Below are 23,256 nucleotides of genomic sequence, written 5' to 3'. Positions count from 1 at the left end.
CTGCCATGATTAGTGCCTCTGTGCTGTCTTTCAGTCCAGCTTTGTCCAGCCACTGGTAGGATTTCTGGATATCAGCCACCTCCTCTATCTGCCGGTGGTACATACCGTGCAGGGGCCTGTCCTTCCATGATGGTTCCTCGTCTCCCTCCTCTTTCTTGGGTTTCTGCTGCCTGAGGTATTCACTGAGCACTCGGTCAGTTGGGGCCATCTTCCCAATGTATTCTTGGATGTTCGTTGTCTCATCCTGGACTGTGGTGCTGACACTCACCAGTCCCCGGCCCCCTTCCTTCCGCTTAGCGTACAGCCTCAGGGTGCTGGACTTGGGGTGAAACCCTCCATGCATGGTAAGGAGCTTTCTTGTCTTTATGTCAGTGGCTTCTATCTCCTCCTTTGGCCAGCCTATTACCCCAGCAGGGTACCTGATCACGGGCAGGGCGTACGTGTTGATGGCCCGGATCTTGTTCTTACCATTCAGCTGACTCCTCAGGACTTGCCTGACCCTCTGCAGGTACTTGGTGGTTGCAGCTTTTCTAGCGGCCTCTTCATGGTTCCCATTCGCCTGCGGGATCCCCAAGTACTTGTAACTGTCCTCTATGTCTGCAATGTTGCCTTCTGGTAGTTCAATCCCCTCAGTTCTGACTACCTTCCCTCTCTTTGTTACCATCCGACTACACTTCTCCAGTCCGAACGACATTCCAATGTCATTGCTGTATAGCCTGGTAGTGTGGATCAGTGAATCGATGTCTCGTTCACTCTTGGCATACAGCTTGATGTCATCCATGTACAGGAGGTGGCTGACAACTGCTCCGTTCCGTAGTCGGTATCCGTAGCCAGTCTTGTTAATGATCTCACTGAGGGGGTTCAGGCCTATGCAGAACAGCAGTGGGGACAGAGCATCTCCTTGGTAGATCCCGCACTTGATGGTGACTTGTGCTATGGGCTTGGAGTTGGCCTCTAGTGTTGTACGCCACATCCCCATTGAGTTCCTGATGAAGGCTCTTAGGGTGGTTGAAGTCACCCATACATAGCAATGAAGGCACTCGGGTGCTGAGTCTATAACCAGGCTATGGCAGAGTGGATAGAATAGAATAATCCTTTAATTGTCCCACAAGGGGAAATTTGGTGGATAATGTCACAAGCAGCCTCGCCTGTCTAAAGTGTTATGTCCCATGCAGTCCTTGCTATAACTTGTGTCCGTCGTTGGAGCTAACTCTGATAGCTTAGTCAGCTAGCCGCTAACTGGCTTTCTGGGCAGAGATACAATGGCTTGTCCGAGCTGCACTAACCCACCTCTCTTGGATGGACATGGGATGGGTCACAAGTGAGCCCTCAAATATATCTCTGGGTAACATTACTACATTTACTATAATAGCCACACAGGTTTACAGTTGGTTTTGAGCTCGGTCTGCTTTATTTTTTGATCACAGTATGTGAATGTACGGTTGTAGTGAGGAAGATATTTTTAATGAGATATTTTTAAGAGTTTGCAGCTCTGTGTGCCACTCTCTCTCTGCTTATACAAGTGCATATATGAGCTCACCCAGCAGTATCTTGCCTTCTCACATCTCTATGCCAGTAATTATTCGAGTAGAATATTTATCTATATAATATTTATTTGATTACACTTTAAATCCAGGTCAGAGAGAGGGTATTGTTTTCTTTTACACATGCACATTTAATAAATTAAAGCGGTACTATCTAAAACAAATCTTTATTACAAATCACTCCGGTTGACAAAAATGTGAATTCTGGCGCCTGGCAGTACCTTGAAGCAGCAGGTACGCCACGTGTTGGAACTGGGGTGAAGTGCACCAAAACTTCAGATTTTGTCACAGTCACATGACCCGTGTGTTTTGAAAGCAATTGTTTTCTATAAGCTTCTGTCTCTTCTGCAGAACATAAAGTTTCTGACTCGTGATTTCCAAAAGGCAGCTTAAATGTAATCCAATAATGAAAACAAGGCAGACATTAAACACTGAAGAAAGGAATTTATTGTACACAAAACTGTCAGTTTGAAAATAAAACATTTTCAGTTCAAGTCCGGGTTATCTATTCCTGTCAATAAAACACATTAAACAGCTATAAAAAGAAAACTGTTGCTTTTCAAACTCCTTTTCTGATTAACTTTAACCCTGAGCACATCAGCAGAATTACCTACACTTTATAACAGCAAAACAATAACAGGATGAACTGTGCAAAAAAATCTTAATATGCAAACTGAAGGAAAAAAAAAACTAATATTGAAAAGCATTTAAATGTGACTTAGAATATTCAGATAAAAAAACTGACATTTCTATTTGGCTCTAACAGTGTGTGAGATCTAGCTTTGTTGATACTGACATGCCAGTAACAGTAACTGCTAGGGATGGGTATCGTTTAGGTTTTATCCGATACCGGTGCCAAATCGGTACTTTTGAAACGGTGCCGGTGCTCAAACGGTGCTCAAACCGGTGCTTAAAGAATGGAGAACACAAAATTGGTCCAAAAACCTCTCATGTTCAGCTGTTTTTTGTAAAAAGATAACAATGTTAGCCTTTTCTGCAGCTATGGGGCATATATGGCATCACTCTTGGCTGGAAGCAGTGCTTAAACAATGGAAAAAACACAAACTTTGTCCAAAAACCTCTCATGTTTAACTGTTTTCCACTTTTTCTTTGGTCATTTTAGCCTTTTTAGCCAGGGTGAAGGGAGTATCTGCCATCAAACAAGAAGACAGCCGCATGTAGCTATGATGATGTTTGCTAGTTTATGGAACGCCAGGACTGCCATAATGAATTAATTAAATACACCATTAAATAATTAATTAAATGTGTCAATAATTAATTAAAATTGGAATTAATTAATTAAATAAATAGTTATGACACATGTAATTAATTAATTATTGACACATTAAATTAATTATTTATGTATTTCACATTTTAATTAATTATTGACACATTTAATTAATTATTGACACATTTAATTAATTATTTAATGATATATTTATTTATTTCATTTTGGCAGTCCTGGCGCCTGGCTCTCATCATGAAATAATTTTATCTGTCAGCCTCACCCATCAAACTCAGGGGGTGGGGTTAACGCTGATCGAGTCAAAACCATTGCTTTGGCCTGGTGGCCATTGTTTCTAGCACACAACCGGCATGTGGAAGCTAACAGAACGGACTTTGAAAAACCCTCTTTGTGTGTCACCAAATACCGTTTTAATATTTTTTTTAGCCGAGAATGTAGTGGTTTAATCTTCATGTGTCTGGTCGGTTTGTCAAGATACAGCCTCTTTGCAAAAGTGCTTCGATGATTTCGGAGATGTCTGCCCAGTCTCACGGCAAAGCGTGGGATAGACCCGCTCGCCTCGCAAGCAATCCCACCGACAAAGCGCAGGCCCCGGTACACAGCTGTAGTAACCCCCGCTGACTTCTTTTACTGAGGTTATATTTATCGATGTTTTATTTCCTGATGTTCTTATGTGTCCTACGTGTTTCAGTCGCCAATTCTGAATTATAACTAACATTAAAAACATGTTTAAGGAGGAGAGAGAGCAAATAAATCTGTTTAACATCTGATCTTTGGGTTTTTGTTCAGTAATCAGTGTGACCTGTGTATAAACGCATAAAAGAGATAACGTTGGTGTTTCCGTCATGTAGTAACTGCTGGCTTTAACTGTACAAAGGTTGTTCGACACTATGAAACACATACAGACTTCATGATGTTCGGCTAATATTTTTATAGTGAATATTAATCATGCTGACCTCGCTCTGTACACCACGCAGCGAGGTCAGCATATCCACGATATCCTCAGCTCCATGAGTTAACACAGAGTTTCCCAGCTGACTATCTAACTGCCAACTATTCCAGAGACGTGAAAATATACAGCATAAAGAAAAGTGTAAGAGACTCAGCAGCAGATTAGAATAACAGTTATACATTTAATAAATCACCAAATGAATCCAAGAAACGAGCAAACCTGTTCCGACAGTTTGAGTTTGTATTCCCTCAGCTGCAGACTCGCTGCTGTTTAAATGTTTGAAAAGGAAGATTAGATATAAAAAACGTCAAACATAGACTCAGTCTGCCTTCACATTTGATATGAGGCCAGCACGTATAGTGGCTGTGTCCTGTTTTAAGATCATACATGTAAAATTGTCGTCTGACCTCCGTCGATCCAGCCGCTCAGAGTCCGTGGTTACCATGGTTACTGCATAAGCAGCTATAATGTTAACAGCTGGCACTGAGGAAACCTACCGGCAGCATGGGTGTTTATGTTTTTCATTGCAAAAGAACTGTCTGAATGGTTAACTGAAGTTAACTTGGATAAATTATAGTTAAGGAGTATCACAGATAACCCCTATGTGAGCTGTGTGACTGGTCACCACTACACTGAAATCAGCAGGCTATTACTGAAATACACGTGCTATATCATAAACTATGATATAAACAGGGAGGTCCTATTAACATGTTTAGTTTTAAAGGACACCTTCCTGCCTTTAGTCTCATTCATGAGCAGTATTAGTTTTCTTCTAACATCCAGAAGTCTGCACAATGTGTTTCATAGTTTGTAACAAGCCTTTGACAGGTAAACATAACATGACCGAAAAAGAAAAAAAAAAGAAAAAAAAAAGAGAGAGAGTGTTGACATAAGAAGAGAAAATTCTCTCAATTATGGAGACAGGCAATTGGTTCATTTATGTTTGATGTGTGTTTATTCCTCCCTAAATATCGTCGGTGAAGTTTGCCATGCACGTCAGATTTTCCTGCGCATTTTTATACCTCTGCCAACAGAGAGAGAAAAAAAATCACATTCTAACAGACAGCTGGTGCTCAGAATACAGTTGAATAACTATTAAAAAACAGATGATATTTAGATGATAGTTCAGTCTAACACATGTGCCAGTGAACCATTAAACGTCTGTGAAACTATGTAGTTATGAGAAACTTTAACCTCAGCCAAACCGATTTGCTCAGTTGTAAATAAAACAGCGAAGTAAACGTGACCCGACAGACAGAACCTGAGTGAATGAAGTCCAGCGTTTAACCACTGAGAGCTAAAACTCAGCTGAGGTTTCAAAGCTGTGTGCCGGTGATTGGACATCAGCCGCTGATGAAGCTGTTCGCCTATAAAGTGCTCTGTAAGGAAACGAGCTCCAGCAGCTCTGCGCTCGGGGAAAACACTATATTTACTTATCTTGTGCAGAAAAATGCGCTGACATTGCTTTATATCGAGCACCGGCTGCCCAGTTAAACTGTGACTATCACCAGGTAACGTAGGCGTGTTTCTTGAATTAGCAGCAGGTGTTAAACAGCTGACAGATGAGGAGGAGGATGCATGCAGGTAAACTGAGGGTCTGTTGAGCTGATCGCTGGTTTCGTGAGAAAAATGTCAGCTCGTTCTTTATGTTACAGAAGCACAGAGACACAAGACCAGGCGGAAAGAGACGATCGTTCGGTGAAAATGAGAATCTGCGAATGCAACATGTGGAACACGGAGAGTGGAATATGTAAACAAACCGGTTAACGTAACCCCCTGGGTGCACTCTGCATGCTAACTGTTAGCAGAGCTAGTGAAATCTCTGAAAACATCTGAGCACTTTTGCAAACATGTTCTATGTTGACAACCTGACCAGACATACGGCGCGACATTCGCGGCTAAAACACTGTTAAAAGTGTAGCTGGTGACAGAAAAACGGGGTATTTTAAAACTACACCACCACCATTGCTGCCTGTGATTTGATCTGCATTCTGGGATACCTGGCTGCCCCAAGTCTACACAAGCAATCGATTTTCTAGGATCGACCTGTTTTGACTTACTTTGCACGGCAACCAATCAAATGTTAGAGAAGCTGCATGGGCAGCGTTAACCCCGCCCCCTGAGTTTGATGGGTGAGGCTGACAGATAAAATTATTTCATGACGAGAGCCAGGCGTCAGGACTGCCAAAATGAAATAAATAAATATATCATTAAATAATTAATTAAATGTGTCAATAATTAATGAAATGTGTCAATAATTAATTAAAATGTGAAATACATAAATAATTAATTAAATGTGTCAATAATTAATTAATTACATGTGTCATAACTATTTATTTAATTAATTAATTCCAATTTTAATTTATTATTGCCACATTTAATTAATTATTTAATGGTGTATTTAATTAATTCATTATGGCAGTCCTGGCGTTCCATAATCCCCATGCACTGTGGGTTCATGATGGAGGTGCACAGCAGCGCAGCAATGGCAGCATCTACTGCAGAGCCATTTTTCCGAAGAATGTCCCTGAAAGAGTTCATCGTTATCACTTTAGTGTTATTGTTATCATGTGTGCACAATTAATTTAATTTTAATCTTCATCAAAATTGTAATATCCCACAATTAAATTGTCATGACAGAACAAAAAGAACATGCATACTCTCTGTCATATGGACCTGCATGAATAAACTTTCTGAATCCTTTATCATCCGCAACTGAAAATAGTTGTGGATGATTACTATACCTTTCTAATCTGACGTTGTTGTCCCTGGCTCTCTTTCTCTCTCTCTCCCTCCTGCTCTGTTCCTGTGCTACTGCCAGTGTAACTACCGCCCCTCCCCCCTCATCCCAGCGCAAAGCTCAAATGCGGAATGAAGCAAAAAAAAAAGTGCAAGAGGGAGAGAGGGTGAGAGAAAGAAAAAGGTGGCCATGTCATTATGTCATTAGTTTTTCTTCTTTTATACCCTTTCTTGCCAGCCACGCTGTGGAGTACTTGGACTAGTGTGATGGAGCATTGTCCTGCATGAAAATCATGTTTTTCTTGAAGGATGCAGACTTCTTCCTGTACCACTGCTTGAAGAAGGTGTCTTCCAGAAACTGGCAGTAGGACTGGGAGGCTCGCGATAAGGAGCCGGCTTGCGTCGTTCACGTCAAAGACCCGGCTCTAAGAGCCATTTCGTTCACAACTGACACATCACTAAGGCACACACAAATTCTTTTTACACATACAAATCCTGATTTACAAGTACAAAATATTTATGACCACAATTTGAGCCCATATGTTCGCAGTTCTTGGAGATTTTTTAGCGTTTGCATTTGGATCAGTGCATAATCGTATGTGTAATGTGAAAAAAAAATGTATCAGAAGTTTCAAATGTTACTCACTTTCCAATCTCCGAACAATTCTCGGAGTCTGCGGCCACTGCAGCTTTTGAGAAACGGCAATTAGGGTCCTCGTCGTCCGACGGGGCAACCTGACCTTTACTTTTACATAACCATACCCCTAACCAAATACCACCAACTATTGCACAACCAAAAAAAAAAAAAAACAAATCCAGAAGATGGCGTGACCGTTTGGGCTGCATATTTTGGGACACCAAGAGAAGCAAGGTAGTGTCACCATAACCCCCTTGGGGCTATTAGGAGTCGTATTTGCCCCCTCAGTGTTCTTGCTGGTGCGGAAAGTATGACGCTCCTCGTCTGACTCAGACATCGCTGTTTTCTTCTCTGCGTAACCGTCAGTAGTTCACTTCCTCTGAAAGTTTACTGCTTGTTGATGATTCCCCAGACAGCACAGCTACGTGTTGCGCACATATTTCCGCTGTGTGGGCACTGATAGGCGCAGTGGCGTGTCTAGAAAATTTTTGTTGGGGGGGCCAGGTAGGGGCACAGATTTGGAGAAGGGTGGCAGATTTAATTGGCAGATAATGTTTTAAAAAAAAATTCTACCAACCCTTAACCATAATTCAATAATCCTATAAACCTAATAACCAAATGCACTTTTAACTCTTATTAGAATGAGATTTTAACCACTACGGTGCAAAGTTTTTAGATACTGCGTTGATAAAGTACAAGAGATACAATCAGTGCTTTGTCAGTGTTTACTCAGCATTCAAGGACAGCAATATTTGCATAGTATTTTTACTGACATATACTGCACATATGTTTTGGGCAAAAACATTTTTGAATATTAAAATACGAACATTTGTAGCAAACAATTGACAAATTAGCCATTCCAATGCAAAACTTTCTCTGCCTGTTAAAAAAAGAAGATAATCTTCTCACAAACTGGTGTTTGATTTTGAAACAGGAAAAAAGTGGAGAAACAACTGAAAAGACTAATATTTGAATAAAACCTGAAAGCAAGTAAATACTTTCTATGCTGCCTTATGGTAAACTTTGGTAATATTGATAAAGAACAACACTGGCTGATGATGAAATACATTCAGCTGGCATGGTGACACTGCCAGTATAACCTGCAGGGCTGGACTGGGACAGAAAATCGGGCATTTTGACTACAGACCGACCCACCAGGTATTAAAGCCATAAAGCCTTTGAATGAAAACAAACCCTGTTGTGACAGTGATGTACAGTCTTTTTGGTATATGTATGATTTCTATACATTTTACGTCAGATAAAAACTTTGGTTGTAAGATTTAGATAATTATTTAATAAAAGCTAGATATTTTAAATGAGAATAGGAAAGAAAAGTATTTCTTTGTGCCCCCTTTCCCTGTTAATGCCCTACCTGGCCCCCTGGCAAAACTTTGCTAGACCCGCCCCTGCACAGTTACCAGCTGTCAGCTACATAAAAAAGGATCCTGGTGGGTGGTCTTCACGTTTCCCTCTCACCAGATATCCAAACCGACATCATGACCAGCAGCTTTACAGCTGTGGCTCCAGCAAACATCAGCTGATACTAGAAATTAATATTAAATAAATTCTAACAACAGCCGATCAAGCTTAAACGTGCTGCTGTTGTTTAGCGTGACATCTGCTGGTTTCGTCTTTCTGGCGCAAAGTGGGCGATAAACAAACAAGAGAGAAAAGCCGATCAGCTGATCATCGATCAGTTTCATGATTGAAGTAGCAACAGGAGAGGGAGGATGAGAGAAGAGGCAGCTGTGCAGCGTAAAGACAGAATAAATCCAGCTTTGTGTCTTTTTCCATTCTAGCTGAAGTTCGGGACAAACTGCGTCTCTTCTCAGCTCAACACGAAACCTGTAATATTTTCTCTGATTGAGGGACCATTCCATTTTTTTAAGGAGCCGTTGGCAACTCTACTAACTAACCTTATGAATAAAATAAAGTTCACTATCAGTAACATCATAGCAACCGAACAGCTGTATAAAAACTCCAAGCTGGCTAGAACGCAGTATGAGTTATTGCAACTGACAGTAAAAAGTCAGCACAACGAAAATAAACTCCACCTAAACTTAGTTCATATCTGACCCAGATAGACTGCAGGTCATAACTTCTTACCTGAAGTTCAGTTCACCTGACACTCGGACTGGCGGCTGCCTCGGGGCTCTCCTCCTGCCTCCCCTTCCCTCATCCACCTGCTGCCTCTGTGGAAGCCCCGCCATAGCCACCACCAAACAACGGAGTTATTTCTACACATCGACCTGCATCTGGCCAATCCACCACCTCTCATTGTTCATGCCGTTACAAAAAAAATAAAAAATAAGTCAAATAAGCCCGATGGCCAGTCCAGCTATGTTAACCTGCAACCAAATCTGCAGCTCCATACAGCAATGTTACGACTTAGATTACATCTTATAACTCATAACTCTTATGTTAGCTCCCCTCTGTAGCATACTGTCTGAAATATTCCACGGCTGCAATAATTCTTTAAGTGTTATTTTTTCCTTGGTATTCTAATTTCGCCGAAGTTTACTAAACTCAACAAACTTAATATTACTTACCGGGACATTTATTCTGTCCTCATTTTCTTTCACCGAAAAATTGTTTCCTGCAGTGACGTCTTTCGTGCTTGGCTCTCCTACCTTTGCTAACGTGATGCACATAGCGCAGAAGCCGATGCTGCATTCACTTACACTCGGATATCTGAGCGTCACCGTGAAAACATAATCGGACATTTGATATTTGATTGAATTTTATTGTTTTGCCTTTGGGGTGGCACCTGGGGTGGCCAGTCTGGTTGGGGGGGTGGCCTGTGCCCCCCCAGGCCACCCCGCTGGACACGCCATTGACCATAGCCAAAGAAAGCTCGTTTATGACCAGCATCATGTAAATAAGCGCTCTGTAGAACCATCGCTCCATCCTCCAATCCAGCAGGTGGCGTCAGCGTGCCCGCAGGGTGAACGTCAGCCACAAACGAAGCCGAAGAAAACGTTAGCGTCATTTCCTGGTTGCTGTGCGACAAGCAACTGTAAAACTCGAAGCTCTGAACGCGGTCCTCTGTCATATAAATCTGCGAGTGGTCTCTGCGTGAGGCGAGCGGCTTTTCCCGGTGAGTGAGAGATTGAGCGTGAGGTCCGGAGCGCGCACAATGAATAAAAAGGGCTCTGAGAAAACACGCCATGTGGTAGCCTGGCTTAACAAAGCGGAGTGGGATCAGGTTCGGGACTACCTTTACTCGATGGACTCCTCTCTGCAGAGGTTTGCGTTAGAGAGGATATCGGCTTGGAGGGCCAGGTGCGCTGATAGTTTTCCCGTGGCCGTGGACTGCACAGCAGACCTCGTGCGCTGCCAGGTGCGGGACCGGTCCGGACAGCTTACCGGAGATGACTTGACCCTGATGTACGGGACGGCCCTGGTAAGATTTGTTAATCTTATCACGGATCGCCAGCAGGGGAGAAAGGCCCAGCCGCTGAGGCAACTGGCTGGAAACTTGAACATCCCCGAGTGGGTGGTGGATCTGAGGCACGAAATCATGCGTGGGACTCTTCCTTCTTTGAAATGGTGCCGAAAGGGATGTAAGGTGGCCCTGGAGTGGCTCCAGCAGGAGTTTTGGTCCAGACAGCTGGGAGGAGGCCCCGATGAGCAGCTCGTTGCCAGGCAGAAAGAAGTGGATGCCTGCAGAAACGCTCGGGAGCTGCTGATCTCTTTTCAGAAGGACCAGTACCAAGCTTTTGATGATGGGTCTCCTGAAGACAAGGGGAAGAGCTTGTGGCAGGCCCCCTTAGCAGACATGAGTTCGTTGCTGGGTGAGATCAAGCAGTTTGCACTGGGGTCCAGGGAGCTGTTGATTGATGTGCTGCTGGAAGACGGTTTTCTTGTTCCTACCATGGAGCAGCTGGAAGCATTAGGCTGTGCAACATCTGACAGTGCCAGTCCCACTGAGCCCAGAGTCCCACAAACCTTCCTGCGCTTTTGGCTGCCCCTGCTAAAGATGCTTAACTCTTCGTCTTTCATTCACCTCTTCCTGGAGAAGCTCTTTGTGGAACTGAAGCTGCTCAGCAAAGAGCCCAACGGTCACAGGTGTTTCTATATTTCTGCATGGATTTCAGAAGTCTTCCTCTGCAACAACAACAAATTTGAATATCATTTTGAGACAAGGTTGCAGAAGAAAGCCAGAATGAAGGACAGGATTTTCATCGACCGCATCAAGCTGAGGTGGCAGCAGCTTCTCTCTGCATGTCTGGATGCCCCCTGCATCAGCACACCTCACCTGATCCAGCTAGTCCTGGATGACATGGAGCATCCCCCCCCTCAGGAAACCAGAGAGAAGCTGTTCCAGCTCTGCTCCATCTACACACAGACAGAGCGCTCAGAGGCCAGCACACCTCTGCAGCAGCAGCAGCCCATATATACTGTGAGTATGCTGCTGGACCAGATGCAACACTCCTCACCGATGGACTCGGAGAGAAGTGAGGACCGCAAATGGGCAGACGTGCAGGCTGAAAGAGCACTTGCCCTCAGACACGTAGCAGCATCCCCGGGGCCTCGGCTCCAGCCCGGCCAGCTGAGGGCCTCCTCTGGAGCAACAGCGAGCTCAACAAACTGAAATGTGGACTGAAGCTTTTTTAAGTTACTTGTGTTATTTTTGTTACTTGTGTTATTTTTTGTTTTATGTTAAATGGTAAATGTTTTATGTTAAGCACAAGATTGTTGTTGTTGTTGTCATTCCAGCCTCCGCTGACTCTTGTTGTGCTAGAAGCAGTTTTGAAGCAAAAATACAATATTCAGAAGACAAAATGTTGTGGAATTTTAACCATGAGCACAGTGCAGGTTCAGCAGTTGTGATTGTTTCTGTCCAGTCGAGCTCGTTAACTAAACATGTTGGCAGAAGCAGAAATAAAACTTTCAGAAGACAAAATGTTCTGATTTAAAGAAGGACCAAAGGAAGGAAAGCATAGGTTTTGATTAAGTCTGATAAACTAGAATTATAAGGTATTGTTACATTAAAAGGAGCAAAATGAAATAAAAAGGCTATATCAAAAACAGGTTATAACATAGGAAATGTGAGGTTTTAAAATGAAGTTAGTGTCAGCGTTTTAAGAGAGTGGTAAAATGATGAGTAACGTTGAAGAATATATATAAATACAAGTCTATAAGTCAAGAACATAATTAGGATAAGGCTTTTGATTAAAGAGTCCCAACTATGATAAGTTAGGGAGATGCAGGAAAAGGTGTTTTGTTTCCTTTGCAGAAGATCTCGGCGACCACAGGGGGTGAGGATCCTGGAGGCCCGAGGCCGGATGGACCACAAGAGAGGGTCAGAGCGAGGACACAATGTATTGCGACCTCTGGTGTACCAATCGTCGTCATCGTCACCATTGCATTAATAATATAATCTGCAGCATTGATATTGCATTCAGAGGTTTAAACAGTGTGTGTCTTTCAGAAAGACTAAGTTGCAGAAAGTTTGCATTAATGAAAGCAGAGTCTAAGTTATTCTGAGGAGCAGGTTAGACGAGGCTATTTGATGAGCCTCTGGTCTGGTGGAAGGTCAGAAGTGCAACGGGTGAGATGAGAGAGCATTTGAGGACGACATATACACACACACACTTAGTTAGAGAGAATCATTTATAGGTGAGAGGTTAGTTATGTTTACTCGCAACTGTGAAAGAGGAACAGTTTCTTGTTGTCTCGGCAAGAAAGAGGAAATACCTGGTGTGAATACGTATGAATGGACGGTGACTGGACGGACGAACTGAACTAAGGTTGGACCAACTGGACACTGAGGTAAAGACTGGACTAAGGCTAAGCACATGACTGATGACTGTTCTGTTTTAAGTTCATTTTCATGACATAGATTGGATCATGAGTGGGGAAAACTGAGCATTTTTAGTTTTGTACATTATTTTGACACATGAAATGTGTCAAAATAAAGGGGGGATTTAAGGTTTAAGTTGAAATGGGTTTAGGATCATTTTAGGACTTTTGGGGTGTTTGATGATTTAGATATGGTAAAACTGAGGCAGACATTGTTATTTTCATGTTTAAGTTGAAGGATTAAAATGAACTGAATCCTGGTTAGAAGATAAACTCTTTACACACATAAAGAGCATTTAGATTAAGTAAAGTTAATATAAAGGATAGAGCCCAGAACATGATATCTTGAACCAACTTTGAATAATTAAGGGAACATTAGATGAACACAGTAGATTAGTGAGGTGTACCAGAGAGAGGCTTTTTGTTTTCTATCCTTTACAGGAGAACATTCCAGTAACACAGCGACCACAGGGGTGGCAAGAATCTCCAGTTTCGCAAACAGGTCACATCTGGATTACACGCTGTGGACAGGGCGACCCCGGAGGCAAAGGTGGTGTGGCTGAAGGTGCTCAAACGCAAGTGGAAGGAGCCACGCTGGACTGGTCCATACGAGGTCGTTGCCAGGACAACTACAGCAGTCCAACTGAAAGGGAAGGGCGACACCTGGTATCACTGGTCGCAGTGTGCACCAGCACATGAGAGCTTGGTTGAGGAAGAGGCTTCAACCAACACAGGTGTCAACAAACAGAGGCAGAATAAACCCTCTCACCTGTGCAACAGGCCATTCAGTAGTCCACCTGGAAGGCTGAAGAAAGAAGAGCAGCAGCGGAGAAGGTCGTCACGCCATCAGAAAGGGGCAGTGATAAGTTAAAGGCTCCACAAAGAGGGGAGTTTCAGTCCAGAATCTAAAATCTATATAACAAGTCTAGAATACAAAGTTTATATAACATGATGCAAACAACCGAATCAGAGACACGTAATGGGAAGAAACGTATTAAAATGTTCCTTACAACTACATGTGTATTATATGCGATAATAGTAACCATGGCTCTGTTGTCTTTTGTCTGTATTTTGCAAGGCACTCCGGACCCCTTGTCTGAACACGGAGGCCAGTCCAGCCCAGCAGTTCCTGAGACTGTAGGTCCTAAAACAGGATCGCTAGAAAGACAAAAGCGCGAGGGGTCAGGTAAAGGTGATGAATGTCTCAGCAGAAATAATGGCATAGAGTTGAACTATGTTAAAGGGTCTACCAGCTCATTCATGTTAGATTTGTGTGACGTCATTAAATGTACAGGAGCCAGTAGTAGATGGAAAGTGTCAGACAACAGTGGGACCATTTATGCCAAAACAAGATAACTATGCATGTTTTAAGTTCTCTACTGATAATGAAAAGTACAAGGTGGGAGAGATCGATCCAACTTGGTGTGCCGTCACACTTCAGGGACGAACCACCAACAATGTAAGCGGCCCTAGCACGGTAATTGGAACCTGGGCAGGAAGTGGGCTCTATTATTATTGTGGGGAAAATACTCTGTTGGTTCATGTTCCTATAGGAAGCGTAGGGACATGTGCGATGGTGCGATTAGGAGCTCCACTCATGCTGATTGGGAATCAGGTAAAGGCTATTCCACAACGCAACACACGTACTCTAGCCGCCAGACGTCTGAGACATGTTTTGGTCAAAAGAGGGACCCAAGGTACACATGCTTATGATCCTCGCCTGAACTCGCCTAGGGGAGTTCCAGACGAATATAAGCTGGTGAATCCGATAGCTGCAGGATTTGAGAGTATATTCCTTTGGGTAACACCTAATAAGAATGTTGACCGCATTAACTATGTTCATTACAATCTGCTGAGACTTTCTAACCTAACCAGGGACGCCATGATGGGGTTCGCAGAACAATTGGGTCCAAGTTCTCTGATGGGAGTTCAAAATAGGATGGCGCTTGACATGTTATTGGCAGAGAGGGGAGGTGTGTGCTCGATGTTTGGAGATATGTGCTGCACGTATATCCCCAATAATACTGCCCCAGGTGGCTCAGTAACCCGAGCTCTGCAGGGCCTGAAAACTTTGTCTAAAACCATGCATGAGCACTCAGGGGCCTGTTCTTCGTACCGCGCTAAGTGAGTTAGCTGGATGAGATTGTTGACGATTTCGTGTGATCCTGGATCGTTCGGTTCCCCGAAGCCCATCCGGGACTTGCTGTCATAGCAACAGAGCCGTAAGCGTAAACCTGCTGGGGAGCAGGTTTACTTTATGTAAACAGGATTAGATCGCGGCCACGCAGGTATGTCCGCGTCATTCATACGAAAGCAACAGCGATATTCCACCACTGTTTCACCATAAATAAATAACATCAATGTAACTAAAGATAATGCAGCACTTGATCCTTTTATTGATTTCACACAGATACATACAGGTCATTCCCTAAAAAAGGGAAATGTACTATTAACATTCTATTACATGTATGTGATTATTACAGATGTAATTCATATTTCAGAGTAGTAATTGTAAATTACTTCGTGTAATCAAGATGAGAGACCACGGCTATAAAAGCGAAGGTGGATTTGGGAAGTCTGTCGCAGTCATATCCTGTCCGTTTACGCGAGCAACCCATTGCGGAAGGTGCAAGATTGATAAGGAGAGTCCTCAGAATCCAGCGTATATTGCGGGACAGACAGGATCCTTTAGCTCAGCGCGACAGTGTGCTCATAGAGAGATATCGATTTTCCCGTGAGGGTATTATTTACTTAACCAACTTGTTGACGAGGGGGTGCAGGACCACCACCTGTCTTTTTTTGCTCTGCCCTTTTCTTGGTTGCTGTTATGAACAAACAAACAGAGTATTCCAGGGTCTCTTTCCAAGAGACGACAAGCAATATAAGTGATAAATATTACCATTCTGTAGAATATTCTTATATTTCACTTTTACTTGTTCCCATGTTCTAGTGGGTCCTGTTGTGGCTCTAATGTGAAAGGGGATATAATATAACATATTATAATATAATATAATGTAATATAATATTGGATAATATGGTGTGATATGATAAATCTACCCTACCGCCTACTGGTGTTGGCCAGAGGGGCCGATGGCGCAATATGGCAGCCTGGCTTCTGTCAGTCTGCCCCAGGGCAGCTGTGGCTACAACCGTAGCTGCCTCCACCAGTGTGTGAATGTGAGAGTGAATGAATAGTGGCATTGTAAAGCGCTTTGGGTGCCTTGAAAAGCGCTATATAAATCCACTCCATTATTATTGTTATTATTGAATTACTTACGAGTTTGATTTGTCAGCAACTTTCTGCCAGCCCTCTCTCCTTGCTTTTGCAGCCTTTGCAGTGTTCCCTTGCGTTTTAATTAAACTCTGAAACTCCTGAAATCCCTCACTCAAGAGTTCTTGCTCTGCTGCCGAAAAATACCGAGCGCGCTCCTTCGACATTTTCGCCGACCAATCAAAGGGTTGCCGATCAATGTTTCTACTATCAATGCGTAGCCCCTGTTGGGCCACCCAGTGATCTCACATTACTTCATCCAGCTATACTAATCGTCAACAACAGGTGTGTTCGGGGAACCGGAATAGCGAGCTCAGAGTTAGCGCGATGATTTGGTCTTGGATGTTTCATTTGATCTTGGATGTAGTAAGCGACGTACGAAGCACAGGGCCCAGGTATTGAAAACCCGCTGGCATCCTGGATGACATCTGTGGATGACATCTTATTACCTTAAAAGGCAAGTAATGAAGAAAGGAGAAGTTATATGTCAGTTTATAGTTATTAAAAGTATATGTGATGTACCCTTGTTTGCACGAATTGAACTTTTGTCCATCTGTCACCCTGTATTTTTGAACTGTATTGACGTAGGTGTGATATGTTATCCTATAAAACCAGAACCCAGTGTATTTTTGTCAGAGCAACCCATTCTGTATGCTGACGGTTGGTTGTTCTCCTGTGATAATAAAACTCATCGTTTGATTGCACTTTTCCGGAGCCTCCGTTGTTTTTTGTCTGGTCTGAAGTTGATCGATTTCGCAACAGTATGCACAAATATGACCCAAGATGGGACTCGCCAACCTGGATTGACTCAATAGGAGTTCCCAGGGGAGTTCCAGATGAGTATAAGTTAGTTAATCAGATAGCGGCCGGCTTTGAAAGTGTGTTTCTATGGATAACTCCGAATAAAAATGTCGATCGCATTAACTATGTCCATTATAATGTGTTGAGACTCTCTAATCTCACTAGGGACGCGGTAGAAGGCCTTGCGGAACAATTAGGCCCGACGTCGTTAATGGGAATCCAGAATCGAATGGCCCTGGACATGTTGTTGGCTGAGAAAGGTGGTGTCTGTGCCATGTTTGGGGACATGTGTTGCACGTTCATACCCAACAATACTGCACCAGACGGTACGGTTACTAGGGCGCTTGAGAGTCTGAAAATGTTATCTAAAACCATGCATGAGCAATCAGGTGTGAACACTGGACCGGGAGACTGGTTCACGTCTGTCTTTGGGCAATGGAAGAGTGTTGTTATGTCTGCCATGTTTTCTTTTGTTGTTTTTCTTGTCATATTGATGATTGGATGTTGTCTCATCCCTCTGGGCCGGCGGCTTTTAGTAAAGATGCTGGAGAGAGCCCTGAGCTCAGGCTCAGCAGGTTCAGCTGCGCCGGAGTCCATGATGCCTTTGAGGGAGATTGTAGGCTGGACGGAGGAGTGAGACAAATCCTGGTGTAAGTTGGGCTCGCAAGCGAGCCCAAGAGGAGGAGTTGTCAAGAAAAACATGTAATTTCACTGCCATTATTTCATTATTATTTCATTAGTCTGCATCACTTAGTATCAGTTGATCATCACCATTATCATGTATCATTTATCATTTAGTAAATCTGCTTAATCTTGTATTCCAGAGCACGCAGAATAAGACACATTCCTCTGTAATATTCTATTATGCAAAAACCACCAGCATCTCTGTGGCTCCAGGCGGCCCAAAGTAAAGTCAGATGAGGACAGCGACCTTTTGTTGGCCTGGACAGACAATCTCACAAACTGCACACTCGGACACACAATTGTTTAGACCAGATGTTTTCCCTCATCCATATCTGGGAACATAAAGCCTGAGAAAGTGTTAGGTTTCTGAGAAGCTGAGTTCTAGGAAATGTTCTGACGTCATATTAGGCTATAAAGCTTTCTGTAACGAGCAGAGAAGATCGAAGACCGGCTTCCCACACTGTATAACTGTGTGTGTTTAATAAATCACTTTTTGGACACTTCTGGGGACTCTGTCTGTGCTTATTTTTCCTTCCAAATAAAAAGAACCTTTACAAAAGAACTGTGCATTTCGTGTTGTTAAGACTGTTTCATCTGGGACCATTTTGCAATCTAACGCAAGCTTAATTAAGGATTCTGTTTGTTTTATTCCTTCTAAGCCCAAATGAATTTCTTGTGAATCTGTCTACTGTGAGCCTGGTGATTTTGTTACTGATGCCTGACTGCCAACTGTATAAAACAAAAAACTACACACAATATTCGAAGCACATAGCGCACAGTCGTAAATTCACCCTAATTTTGGTATGATCTGAGCTCAGGCACTGGGTGACTGAGCATAGCACTTACGCATGTGAGCGAGGGGGGAGAAACTGCTGCAGGAGAAGCGTAGACAGGCAGACAGAGGAGAGCTTAAGTTTGACCAGGTACCAAAGCAAATCATTCATACTGTACAAATAATGTAAATATGACGGTGTATCACAAAAGATTGATATCAAACTGATCACTTGACCCATATTACGTTACTTGCTCTTGGAGTGAATCAACAAATGGGGAAATGAAAATCCGAACAACAACAATGATGTTTTTTTAGAGAGTCTTAGCTTACATGTGTGTTTATTTCATATTTTCAGTTGTTTCCCTCCACGGCTAAACAAAGCACTGTAATCGGTTTCAGTTATGTACTGATGAACACAACAATTGACATAAGTGGCTTCTTTCAAAGAAAAAACTCAGGTAGATTTTATTTTATATATTATGCTTTGTATGTTGTTCAGTATATTTCTATGCAAAACAAGAGGAATTTCAATACACAGCAGTATATTCACAGCTGAAACCAGATATTTACATACACTTTAGGGAAAAAACATAAAAACATTTTTTTTTTCTGTTAAACATCAATTTAGAGTGAACTTGCAACTAGAAGATCACTGGCTGCTCTCTGCCCAGCATGGAGGTCACTGCAAACTCTCGGTACCTCAGCAGAGCTGGCAATATCATCAAGGACTACTCTCACCCCAGCAACCAACTGTTTGAACTATTACCGTCAGGCCGACGGTACAGGTCACATAAAACCAGGACAAACAGATTCAGGGATAGCTTCTTTCCCAGAGCTATCACCGTAGTAAATAAGAACAAAAACAATTGAACCTATTCCATACCGTCACTGTCATTATATTATGCTGCTATTCATACTGTCATTATATTAATGCTGCTATCCTGTATATATTGTACAAACTATTGTTTGAGTACTTACGATTGTTTTTTTGTACTTTTTATATTTTACATTTATATTTATTATTGAAACTTGCACCAAGGGAGTGGCACTCCAACTTCGTTGTACTCTGTACAATGACAATAAAGGCTATTCTAACTTGTTTTGTTTTAGATAAATAAATATTGAAATATCTTTTGAATTAGTTAAATGTCAGAATATATATAGAGAGAGAGCTGTCTATTATTTATCACTTTCATCAAAATTAGGAGTACATATACACTAAGTTTATTGTTAATTAAGAAGAAAACTGCAGATGATTGCATTCTGATCTTAAGCAGCCTCTGATAGGTTAGTAGAGTCGGATTTTTTAGTAGAGTCCTCTGTCCTCTGCTGGATGTGTTGGAGAACACTTTCAGCCCTCTGAGGACTGCATACCACTGCCTGAGCCAAGCCAATGTGCCACTAAGCTCCAGCCAGTGTCCACACTGCCAGAGGTCTCCACACATGCTGGTTCGGTGTCTGTCTCCGCTGAAGGGTCAGAGGAACCCGTTTGAGCTGTCTGTCTCGGCTGGAGGGCCCAAGGGGCCCATTCAGCCACCTGTCTATGCTGAAGGGTCAGAGACCTGTTCGGCCTCCTGTCTCCTTTATAGTCGAAAAAGATGTGCTCCTGGTGCACTGGCCATTGCTGCTACTCAAATCGAGTGTGGACCTGGACCTCCAGCAGGCCCCGGGGACCTACGTCACACCTTGCTCTTGTCTCCCTTACAGCTGAAAAAGGTCCATGCTTGTGCCCTGGCCCTTCTGAAATTCCCTCTCCATTTAGCCGAGGCAGTGAGTCGGCCTCCTGTCTCCCTTACGGTCGAAAAAGATGTGCTCCTGGGCGCGCTGGCCCTGCTGCTACTCACATCGGGCATGGCCCTTGCCCTCCAGCAGGCCCCGGGGACCCACATCCTCCCCTGCTCTACTCCCCCACTAGCTTCTTCTCCTGCAGTTACCCTCCACCACATATCCAGCACATATCCAGCTAACCCTAACCCACTACAATTCGTCCTGATTGTAGCACAAGTGGAACCAATAAGCAGGATTCATTGGCAAGCAGACAACCAGTTCCAACTACTGGGAAGAACCAGTGCGATGCATTTTGTGGTACGCGTCGTGGTAGCTCCTGCTAGGATTTAGGACAGACCTGAGGCTGATGAGAAGGATCTGGGTGTTGCAGGGCCGTCCTGGCTGACACGGCGCTGCGTGAAGCTCTGGGATGCTGCCTCTGGACTGGCACACTGGGGTGGTGGTTCCCCTGTTTAAAGACCTAGACCTGAGCGTGTGCTCCAACTGTCACACTCCTCAGCCTCCTCTATGCCAGGGTGTGTCTGTCAGTCAGGCCTCTGATTCAGGAGGAAGCAGTTTGTGTCCTGGTCATGATCACTGGAGCAGCTTGTTATCCTCTCGACTGCAGGGTCTGTGGGAGTTTGCACAACCAGTCTACATGTGGTTTGTGAGGCTTCTACTTTTGTAGGATCTTCATCTTACAGTACAAAGAGCCTTTGCTGCAGCTGTTGTTGTGTTTTGGCGCCTCATGGATAACTTTTCATGTCATTTGAGTTTCAGGCTTGTTGGTGTTGCTGAGCTGTGTGCATCGTCTGCGTGGGTTTGTCAGCATAATGGGGCTCATATTAAAATGACTTTACAGTCACAGAGAAAAACTTTAAAACACAAAATCAACACTTTGAACCATCGTGGAAACTACGTGTCCTTACTTGTCATCAAATGATGAGTGTGCGTCCTCACCAGGTGTCACAATCATGTGTATCAAAACGTGTGTAACTGTTAAACAGCAAAATGTGTTAAAGCTGAAAGTCTGACTGTTCAAAGGTGAAACTACAAACACTTGTACATATACAGCTCCCTCCATAATGGCCTGAGGAAAACCAAAGACCTGATGTGATTTCATGTTTTCTTTGTTTCACAGTTTAAAAGTTTGTGGTTCTGTTCTCAGACCTTTGTCACTCACATGTTGTGCATCAGCTGTTTATGTCACTGTGCAGCCAAACTAACTCCCCTCATGTGTTTCCTTTGCAGCTGCTCCTCTGGATAGCATTGAGTCCCTGGCTGCCTACTACGTGAGCTGCGTCAGGCAGGTGCAGCCGGACGGCCCGTACAGAGTCGCTGGATATTCTTCTGGTGCCTGTGTAGCATTTGAAATGTGCTCTCAGCTGCAGACCCAGAATCAGCCTGTGGAGTTCCTGTTTCTCTTTGATGGCTCACATTCATATGTGGCAGCGTACACACAGGTCAGAGAAACACTCGCGCATCTTTATTTCATGTATATGCTGTATAGCGTGTGTGATGTTGGTTTTGAAGGATGAGCTCTGGTCACATGATCTGCATGTGAACAGGTTTAACTGTGTTTTTGATTTGCAGAGCTACAGAGCCAAGCTAACACCCGGCAACGAGTCTGAGGCTGAGACTGAAGCCTTGTGTGCCTTCATCCAGCAGTTCACTGGCATTGAATACAACAAGGTATACTGTCTCTGACCCACAGGTTCACACACAAGTATTCCTTTATGTGGCATCAGCGTTAAAGGCCACACAACCTGAGCTTTTGCCTCACGGCGCCTGTAAGGTAAAGATGGTGACTGTAACACAGTCTGGAGCTGCTGTTCCAGCACAGTCTGTGTGTGGTGCAGGTTTGACTCAACAATGATGTGATGTTTGGAGCTGTTATGGAGACTAAAGTAAAACATGCGGTTAAATCAAACCTTCGTACAGTTTCTCACTGAAAGCTGACATTTGTAACTCCTGAATATCAAAACATCTTCATTTTGCATTTTCATATACATAAGATCTGTGATGTTCATTAATTATGTGTCACTTACTTTTCTGAAAACAACAATATCTCCGCGAGCACGCGGTAACGTTTGCTATGAACTTACAGTCGTCTCCATGGTTACATCCTACAGCTTTTGGAGACTCTGCTCCCGCTGTCAGACCTGAATGCACGCGTCAGTGTGGCCGTGGACCTAATCACCTCCGCTCACAAGGACATCGACCGAGACTCACTGCACTTTGCAGCCTCCGCCTTCTACTACAAGCTAAAGGCTGCTGATGCATATGTACCTACTGCAAAATACCACGGCAGCGTGAAGCTGCTGCGCGCCGAAACCAGCAGCGAATATGAGCAAAACCTGGGAGCTGACTATAAGCTCAGCGAGGTACCGATGCACATTTACATCAGTCTGTAGTACTTATCTTCACTGTGCGTGTGTGCGCTTGTGTGTGTTTCTATAAACTCTGTCTGAGCCTTCCAATGTTCAAACTGTGTACTGCGTCTTTCTTCAGGTCTGTGATGGCGAGATGTCGGTCCACGTCATCAAGGGAGATCACCACACTTTCCTAGAAGGCGCGGGGGCGGAGTCTATCAAGAACATCATTCATAACTCGCTGGCTGAGCGAGCTGTCAAACCAAGGGAGGGTTAAACATCCACCGTCTCTTCACCCTAATTCCTCAGCTTTCCCCAAACTAGACTGTCAATGTGTCGTTATAGGAAGTGTTTGCACTGCTTATGTTTACACGCTACTGTTATCCTAATATCCCAAATGTTAATGGTTAGTGAACCAGTCGACATCCCATCATCTCACAGCTCCATCGATTCCAACTGCAAGTTTTGTTTTTTGTTGCCATATGTTGTTGTTTGCAGAAGTTCATCCCACAACAAAATAACGTGGTTAAAAAATTAATGTATCAAAGTAACAAACACTGACACATTGATTGAATCCTGAATTACATAACATCACTCAAATTGGTGTTTCTGCTCATGCAGACATCAGTAGACAGGCAAACGCGCTGCGACCAGCCTGATGAG

At 43.4% G+C, this 23,256-nt stretch overlaps 1 protein-coding gene and 1 pseudogene across 1 annotated transcript; both read left to right on the top strand.

Moving 5' to 3' along the window:
• Positions 1-10,053: 10,053 nt before the first annotated feature.
• On the top strand, positions 10,054-11,813 carry LOC147316776 (ribosomal biogenesis protein LAS1L-like; annotated as a pseudogene).
• Positions 11,814-21,333: 9,520 nt separating this feature from the next.
• LOC147316775 (fatty acid synthase-like) lies at positions 21,334-22,916 on the top strand. Its single transcript, XM_086312828.1, has 4 exons — positions 21,334-21,684; positions 21,815-21,913; positions 22,354-22,605; positions 22,733-22,916. The coding sequence occupies exons 1-4, from the start codon at positions 21,595-21,597 to the stop codon at positions 22,868-22,870; spliced, it is 579 nt and encodes a 192-aa protein (XP_086168954.1). The 5' UTR covers positions 21,334-21,594; the 3' UTR covers positions 22,871-22,916.
• Positions 22,917-23,256: the final 340 nt, after the last annotated feature.

This window comes from Aulonocara sp. 'chitande type north' Nkhata Bay, linkage group LG12, assembly GCF_057382095.1.
Source record: "Aulonocara sp. 'chitande type north' Nkhata Bay isolate Kocher_YH1m ecotype deep benthic linkage group LG12, A_spYH_male_GT1.1, whole genome shotgun sequence".
NCBI classification, from domain to species: Eukaryota; Metazoa; Chordata; class Actinopteri; order Cichliformes; family Cichlidae; genus Aulonocara; species Aulonocara sp. 'chitande type north' Nkhata Bay.
Note: the sequence above shows the minus strand (reverse complement) of the source record. Positions and strands in the feature narration are given on the sequence as shown.

Coding starts and splice junctions, on each gene's coding strand:
- LOC147316775 (XM_086312828.1), top strand. CDS start 21,595: ATGTGCTCTCAGCTGCAGACCCAGAATCAGCCTGTGGAGTTCCTGTTT. Junction 21,914..22,353: donor CTGGCATTGAATACAACAAG/GTATACTGTCTC, acceptor TACATCCTACAG/CTTTTGGAGACTCTGCTCCC. Junction 22,606..22,732: donor CTGACTATAAGCTCAGCGAG/GTACCGATGCAC, acceptor GTCTTTCTTCAG/GTCTGTGATGGCGAGATGTC.